Source organism: Eimeria tenella, genomic scaffold, assembly GCF_000499545.2.
Source record: "Eimeria tenella Houghton genomic scaffold, Eth_scaff95, whole genome shotgun sequence".
Classification (NCBI taxonomy): Eukaryota; Apicomplexa; class Conoidasida; order Eucoccidiorida; family Eimeriidae; genus Eimeria; species Eimeria tenella.
In genome coordinates this window covers 115,512-123,469 of record NW_013543472.1, presented here as the reverse complement: position 1 = coordinate 123,469, position 7,958 = coordinate 115,512, and the positions used below count along the sequence as shown (strand labels likewise).

General features: G+C 53.9%; 2 protein-coding genes across 2 annotated transcripts in view; one reads left to right on the top strand and one right to left on the bottom strand.

Annotated features, from left to right (window-relative positions):
- Positions 1-3,443: 3,443 nt before the first annotated feature.
- ETH_00022050 (protein phosphatase 2C, putative) lies at positions 3,444-7,379 on the bottom strand (the record flags this gene model as incomplete). Its single annotated transcript, XM_013378715.1, has 2 exons — positions 3,444-5,229; positions 5,449-7,379. 2 exons carry the CDS (start codon positions 7,377-7,379, stop codon positions 3,444-3,446), a joined length of 3,717 nt encoding a protein of 1,238 aa, XP_013234169.1.
- A 470-nt stretch (positions 7,380-7,849) lies between these two features.
- ETH_00022045 (putative conserved eukaryotic alpha beta hydrolase, related) overlaps positions 7,850-7,958 on the top strand; it is a gene marked incomplete at both ends in the record, with an annotated part of 8,140 nt that continues 8,031 nt past the window's right edge. The window contains one exon of the mRNA XM_013378714.1: positions 7,850-7,956. Within this exon, the coding sequence (XP_013234168.1) occupies positions 7,850-7,956 (107 nt within the window). The remainder of the gene's footprint in view (positions 7,957-7,958) is intronic.

The following is a 7,958-nucleotide window of genomic DNA, read 5'->3' as shown; positions in this document are numbered from 1 at the left end:
AACAAAATAGGCTCAGGGTTAAAAAGCTCGAGTTTGTTTGCTCCCCAGCATCTGGGTGTCGGGGTTGGATTCCTAAATGCATCACCGCGATCTCGAATTAATTGCGAACAAAAGTCAGAAATAAAAAGTTTTGAAAACAGAAAACAAAAAGAGCTTAGAATTAAAACCCTTTCTTCAGAAGGAAGGCAGCATTGATGGGTGCATCATCAGTGAGCAGCACTGCGGCCGCAGCCACGCCATCGTTCTCATCCGCCGGGCTCTGGCGATGAACATGAACAAAACCCCCATTCCGCTGCATGCAGCCGCAATTTAATGCAATTAAATGGATTTAAATGTTGAAGATAATTCACAAAAGCCATTTAACGGGGAAAAGAGGAAAAGAAACCACAGAAAAAGACCCGAAATCACTCGAAATGCAAAATGGTGTGGGGCATCTGCAGCGCCCAGATTCAGCAGCAAACGCCAAGTAAAAGACATCAACTTGCCTCTTTCAATTTTCCCTTTTCTTCATTTTTGAGAAAGCGGGAAGATCCATTTGAAGATGCGAAACGAAAAAATGAAACTGCTGCTGCTGCTGCTGCTCCTGCTGCTGCAGCAGCTGCTGCTGCGCCCAATCCCGCGCCGCAGAGCAGCACTCCTAGCCAGCAGCCAAAAGAGCCCACAAAAGAATTAAAGTTCTTTATTTATTTCTTATTTGGGATTTGTTGTTTTTCTGCCAGCGAGTGGCAGAAAACAACAAATGCGAGAAGCCAGCAGCAGCAGCAGCTGCTGCTGCTGCTGTGCTGCTGCACTGCTGCGGCGGGGAAGCGCGCAGAGCTGGGGCTGCAGCTGCGCGCCTTTCTGCATGCACACACTCCTTTTCACCGAGAGGTGTCTCTAGTTTGTTCTATTTTTAACTTTAATAATTAATTAAATATATTCAAGTGCATTTCTGCACAGATTTAGACAGATAGAGCCCTCAGGGGGGCCCCTACCTGCAGAGCCTGGGGCCCAGGTGTCTGTGCATGTGTGCACTCCTCTGCGCTCCACGCGCTGCAATCAAAAGAATAAACACTCAGCAGCAACAAATATAATTTGAAAACGAAAAATAAGAGAAAGATAATAATTTGAGGAAATAGTTTAAGATCTTGCGGGCCAAAGCCGTAGACAGCGGGAGTTTCGATGCCGGCAGCAGCAAATGGCGAGGCTGCAGCACTGCTGCAGCACAAAGCTGAGCAGCAGCAGCTGCACTTTCGCCTTTTTTCCATTTTGCTGCTTCCTGCTGCACTAGAGGGGCTCAGAAAGCTGCCAAAAGAGCCTCGAGATTAGTTTGAGTTTGCTGCAGCTTATCCACAAGAGGGGCTGCTGCGGGTAAAGCGAAAAGCCCATAGTTAAGATAAGATATAACTAGTGGTCCAGTGGTCCATTGGTCCACTGGTCCAGTGCAGCTTGCAAGTAGCTGCTGCGCCGGCCTTGAGAGTTTGTAGCCTCACTTTGCTGCAGGCCTTTTTGGCCTTTTTGCCTCCTGGTCTTGTGGGTGTTTGGTAGTGAGTTTAAACGCCTAGGGTTTACTCATTAGGGTTTAGGGTTTTGGGTTTAGGGGTTTAAGCCTTAGGGTTTAGGGTTTAGAACCTAGGGTTTAGGAGGCTCTAGGGTTTGGGATTCGCTCTGGTAGCACTGCTGGGTGATTGGCTAGACAGCCTTGGACTAGAGCGCTCACGCGTTGCTGCTGCTGCTGCTGCTTCTGCTGCAACAGCAGCAGCAGAAGCAGCAGCAGCAGGTGGTAGAGCACTGTGGGAGCGAGCTGTTAGGGCCACAACAGCAGTTGTGCCTCTCGTTGCTAAAAAGCCAAATGGAGATAAAGCTTACTATTAATTAATCATTATTGATTTTAAAATTAATTTTATCTTAATTTTATTGATTCATTTTTTGTTTTTTGTTTATATTTATATCAGCACCCCAGAGGTTGTGCTGTCTGTACACCGGAGAACTCTATACACCTCTTATATTTTTCAGTTTCTCAACTTTTCATTTTTCTTCTTCTGTAGATATACTTTGCATTTCTTTAAATAATTTGCATGCAAATGCATGCAATTGCATGCAAATGGACTTATTTAAATATACTTTACTCCGAAGTTCTGTATATACACTCCATTTGTTTCTTTCTTTTGCTGCCATGGCATTCATTTTTGCTGCCAACTCCGGGCCGTTGTGCATGCATAAACATATATACTTATATATTTAAATATATAATTTGAATATATTTTTAAATATATATTTTAATATCTGTTTAAAAATATATTTAAATATGTATTTAAATTCATTTGTATACATCATCTGCCAACTGAGGAAATGAGGCGTGTACGTACACCCCACCACATACACATCTAGAAGTTCAACTTTCTGTACTTGTGCACAAATAGGAAAAATACACTCTGAAGATAAATATGAATAAATAATTACAAAATAAATAAATAAATAAGTAAATAAACGAATAATAATCAGTGTAAATACATTTATATGTGTACTTACTCGGTACAGCACAACGAGAGAAACTTGAACGATTTCGCTGCTTCCGGTGTCTGTACTGTCCAATAAGTGGTATTTATGAGCCTACCTATTTATGTTTTGTATCTTTTAAATATTCATTTACTTGTTTATTAATAAATAAATATTTAAAAGATATAAAATATAAATAGGTATGTATGGAAAGATGTTTTGCGTCTCCAAGGACGCATTTGTATATGGACAAAGATAAAATATATATTTATTAATTTGTAGATAATGCATCTGTTGGAGTGGTGGTTACAACTGAGGGTTTAGGGTTTAGGGTTTAGGGTTTAGGGTTTAGGGTTTGGAGTCTAGGGCTCAGGGTTTAGGGTTAAGAGCTGGCTGGGCGCTGAGGTGTATGTACAGCTGAAGTCACGGGGAAGACTTTTATAGAAAAGTAATTTGCTGTTCTTCACCAAAAAAAAAGAAACAAGACAACAGTCTTGCATGTCTCGAAAGCTGCTGCGCTGTTTTGCTGCTGCTGCTACAGCAGCAGCAGCAGCAGCAAGCTGCCGCTGCTGCAGGTGCAAACCTGCACTCAAGGTCTTCTGCAGCAGTACGTACACCTGAAAGATTTATCTATTGATGCATTCGTGCTTCTGTTGCTGCAGCAGCAGCAGATGCATGCGTTGCCGTCAGCAGCAGCAAGAGCAGTAGGTGCTGCTGCGATGGCAACGGGGAGCAGCAGCTGCAGCACTAGCTGCAGAAGCGATGTAACAAAGCAGCAGCAGCAGCAGTTCTCCGTGAATCGGTTGTTGTTGCTGCTGCTGCTGCTGTTGTTGCTGCTCCAGCTGCAGCAGCTGTGTCTGCTGCAGCAAGGTCGCTTGCTCGGCAACCACTACACAGACAATAACAAACCCTCTCGGCAGCACGAACAGCAGCCGCACCTGCTGCTGCTGCTGCTGCTGCTGCTGCTACGTGGCTGGGAGGGGTTTAAGAAAAGCTGTGAGACAAGTTGTGTCATCTTCGCTGCCCAGCTTTTTGGCCCTGCGCAGCAGCTTGTAGCTCAAGAGAGATAAGGCGGAAGCAGAAGGAACAAGCAGCGAGGGGGGCACATCAGCAGCAGCAGCAGCAGCAGCAGCAGGCGGCACGCCTGCAGCAGCAAGCCCTGCTGCACACACTCTGCCGCTGCCGTTGCTGCTGCTGCTGCAGCTGGGTATGGCGCTCGCGTGCTGCTGCGTCGCGGGCGTTCCCGGCGCGCCGCGGGCCCCCGTTCGCCGCTGCTGCTGCTGCTGCTGCTCCTGCAGCCGCTGCTGCTGCTGGTGGTGCAGCAGCGCGGCGTTGCGGAGGGGCCCCCAAACCGCAGGGACCTGCAGCAAGCAGCAAGCCAACTCGTGGGGCCCCACAGAGTCCCACAGCCCGTCGGAAGCCAGCAGCAGCAGGCCGGGGCAGCAAATGGGCAAGTAGGCCACCTCGGGGTGTACAGACACCGCACCTGCTGGCAGCAAATCCTTCACGTCGAAATCCCCAAAAGATCTCGAGGGTTCCAAAACTCCCCCGAGCCTCCCCCCCTCAACTGCTGCTGCGAGCTGCTGCAGCCGCTGCTGCTCCCACGCAGCGCTGGCCCGCAGGTCCCTGCTCAGCCACTGGAAGCTCAGCGCCAGCCCGCTCCCCCAGCCGCTGCTGCTGCTGCTGCTGCTGCGCTGCTGCTGCTGCGCGCGCGGGCTTGCCGCCGAGCTCGGGCCCGCGCTGCAGCGCGGGCCGCTGCAGCGCGGCGGGAAGCTCGGGCTGCTGCTGCTGCTGCTCGCGACCCCCCCCATGCCGCTGCTGCTGCTGCTGCCCGGGACAAGGGTACTGCTCAGCGCGCCGGCTGCAACGGAGCCGCTGCTGCTGCTGCTGCTGTTGCAGGCAGCATTTGTAGCAGGGCCAGGTGATGCAGGCGCATGCAACGGCACCTCGCAAAGGCTGTTGCTGCTGTTGCTGTTGCTGCTGTTGTTGGCAGGTGAGAAGGAGCCGCTGCGACTGCTGCACTCCGCGCAGCCGCTGCGGCAGCCGCTGCGGCTGCCGCTGCAGCAGCCGATGATGCTGCTGCTGCTACTGCTGCGCCGCAGCGCTGCTCGCTGCTTCAAAGTCTGCGGAATAGAAGAGACAAGACATTGAGAGCGACAAGAAGAGTCGAGCTCGAGCAGGAGCTGCTCACACGGCTGCTGCTCCCACGTTACTGCTGCTGCTGCTGCTGCTGCTGCTGCTGCTGTTTCTGTTTCCGTTGCTACATCTGGAGATGCTGCAGCAGGGCTCTTGTCCCCTGAACGCCTCAGAGCAGCACGCAGATAAAGGGAAGAGGTGCAGACAGCCCTCGTGACCTCTTTCTGTCCCTGGCGATTGCTGCTGCTGTTGCTGCTGCTGCTGCTATTGCTGCTACTTAGAGTGTTGGGGTTGCATCCAGGTACAGAAACAGTTCCTGCCTGCCTTGTGCTGTTGCTGCTGCTCTCGTGAATGCGCTGCAACATTTGCTGCTCACCGTTCTCGCTCGGCTCGTTCCCTCGCTGCTGCAGCTGCTGCTGCAGCTGCTGCTGCAGCTGCTGCTGCTGCTGCTGCTGCTGCTGCCCCTCAGCAGCAACTTTGAGAGTCACAAAGACGCAGCGGCAGTCCCCCAAGTTGAACACAAAGAGATGAGGGCCCTGCAGCAAGGCGCTGATGGCGCAGCAGCCGCTGGTGCAGGGCAAGTTGGTCCGCTGCTCTATTACCTTGCACCGCTGCCTGTTGGCAAACAGCAGCAGCAGCAGCAGCAGCAGCAGCTGAACGGGTGCGAAGGGTAGTGGTTGCAGGTGCTGCAGCGGAAGGGAATATTTGAGTGGGCGCGGCGCAGTACCGCCGCTTGCTGCTGCGGCGGCAGCAGCACCAGCGGCAGCAGCAGCAGCGGCAGCAGCGGCGCAGCAGCAGCAGCACGGGGAAGCAGCAGCAGCGACGCCCGTTTACCTGAACAGGTCGTCTAGAGCAGCAAAGGCAGCAACAGCAGCAGCAGCAACTTCGTGCTGCTGCCCCGCTGCTATGTGTCGAGGCAAACGGGAAGCTGCCAGCAGCGGCAAAGCTTGAGCAGCAAATTCAGCAGCAACTTCAGAGTCATGGCCGTCGAAGACGCTTAAGAGAAAGCTGCGGGGCGAGCACCGCACTGGCCGCTGCTGCTGCTGCTGCTGCTGCTGTTGCTGCTGCTGCTGTTGCTGCTGCTGCTGTTGCTCCTTTGGTGGCTGCTGCTGGTCCTGCTGCTCTTCTGGCTGCCACTGCTGTTGCTGTCCCTCTGCCTGCTGCTGCTGCTGTAGTTGCTGCTGCAGTTGCTGCTGCAGTTGCTGCTGCTGTTGCTGCTGCCGTTGTGGCTGCTGCTGCTCGTCTGGCTGAGGCTGCTGCCCTGCTGCGCCTGCCCCTGCTGCTGAAGACCCCTTTGGCAAGCTTTGCTGCTGCAAGTCACCATCAGCTGCTTCTAAAGCTGCAGCATCTCCAGCAGCAGGGGCAGCAGCAGCAGAAGCAGCAGCAGCAGCAGCTGGGGCAACGGAAAGCCCACTGCCACAAGTACAAGACACAGAAATGCCCCATCCCTCACACGGCGCAGCAGCATACGAAAGTCTCCGCAGCTGCTGCTGCTGCTGCTGCAGGTCCTTTTGCTCTCCTTCGACAAGAGCTGCTAGTGCCTTTCCAATGGGCATGGGATCCTGTTCTGCTGCTGCTGCCGCTGCTGCTGCTGCAGCTGGTGCTGCTGCTGCTGCTCTAGCTCCTGGTGCTGCCGCCACTTTGACGGAGTCTCCGGACCGTGGTGGTGCAGCAAAAGTGCTAGAATTACATGGAAGCTCCTGCTGCTGTTGCTCCTGCTGCTGTTGCTCCTGCTGCTGTTGCTGCTGCTGCTTTTGCTGCTGCTGCTGTTGCTGCTGCTGCTGTTGCTCCTGCTGCTGCTCAACAGGGTCCAAGGCAAAATATGCTGCATTAGCTCCGGGGCGGCGGAGACACATTTTGGGAGGACCAGCAGAGCCACCCTCATCAGCAGCAGCAGCAAATGTTGCTGCTGCTGTTGCTGCTGCTTGTGCTGCTGCTGTCGGTTCGGCGTTTCCTACTGCAGCACGAGCAGCAGAAAGCGGCTGCAGCGAGAAGCCGTGCTTGGCAGCAGCAGCAGCAGCAGCAGCAGGATCTCGTTCGCTGCAAGTCCAGTGAGGGGAAGAAAGACAAGACGCAGGCTCTGAAGGTACAGAGAGTGGAGAGCTGCTGTCGCTGACACACCAGTCGCGCTGCAGCAGCAGCCGCTGCTGCTGCTGCTGCTCTTGCTGCTGCTGCTCCAGTTGCTGCTGCTGGCTCATCTTTGCCGGCGGCAGCAACGGTGAAAGCTCTAAAGACACCATCCTGCTGGTGCTGGTGCTGCTGTTGCTGCTGCTGTTGCTGCTGCTGCTGTTGCTGCTGCTGCTGCTGCTGCTGCTCGGCTGTGCCCATGGCGTGAATGAAGGGGACGGCGTCAGTGTGTCGCCTTTAGGGGTGCCTTTTCTATGTAAGTTGGGGCTGCTGCAAGAGAAGCCGCGGTTGCTGCTGCTCGTGCTGCTGCTGCTGCTGCTGTTGGTGCTGCTGCTGCTGCTTACTGCTGGCCAGCAAGCAATCGACAGCCTGTCTTCGTTAAGATGAGCTGCCCCTCGTTTGCTGCTGCTGCCATGCACGACGATGACGCAGCTGCAGTTTGCTGCTGCTGTGGTATGGCTGAAATTTGCCTGCGCGCTGCTGCTGCTGTCAGGTGCTCCCTCTTTGCTGCTGCTGCTGCTGCTGCTCTCAGTGCAGCTGTTGCACTTGTTGCTGCATTCGCCGCAGCCTGCCTCTGGCTTCCCCCACAAATCTTGGGCGCCCATCCACCTCCCGTCTTGGGTTTGCTGCTGCTGCATTTCCAACTGCAGCAAACATTGAACTGACGCTGCCCCTGCTGCTGCAGCTGCTGGCGAAGGCTCGGGCAACAACACACCCAGCTGGAGGCAAGGAACAGCCCCTGGAAAGTCTCGCCTGAGTTTATGCTGCTGCTGCTGCAGGGCAGCTCACTGTGCTGGCGCCCCTGCAGCAAACCGTGTGCTGTTGTTGTTGCTGTTGGTGCGCCTCGTTAGGCTGACACCGGTGTTGCTGCTGCTGCTGCCTCTCCCGTTTTCCATATAAAGCCCTCAGCAGCACATTGAGTCATTTCTGCCTCACTCTGAGTCAAGAAATGCAGAAGTGGGTCAGTTAGGACACCCCAACACCAGAAGCAGAGGTGGCTGCACTCTTCACAGTGAGCAGCAGCAGTAGCAGCAGCAGCAGCAAAAGCAGCAGCGAAAAAGCCAACGAGCCTGAAATAATAAGTTTATATTGTGTAGTTCATGCGGAAATGGACTCCTGCCACGATTTTTGCTGCTGCGGCTTCTCTGCTGCTGCTGCTGCGGCTCCCCCGCCCCACCAGCCGGCGGGGGAACCAAAGAGCGCTTCCCCCCCGCGGT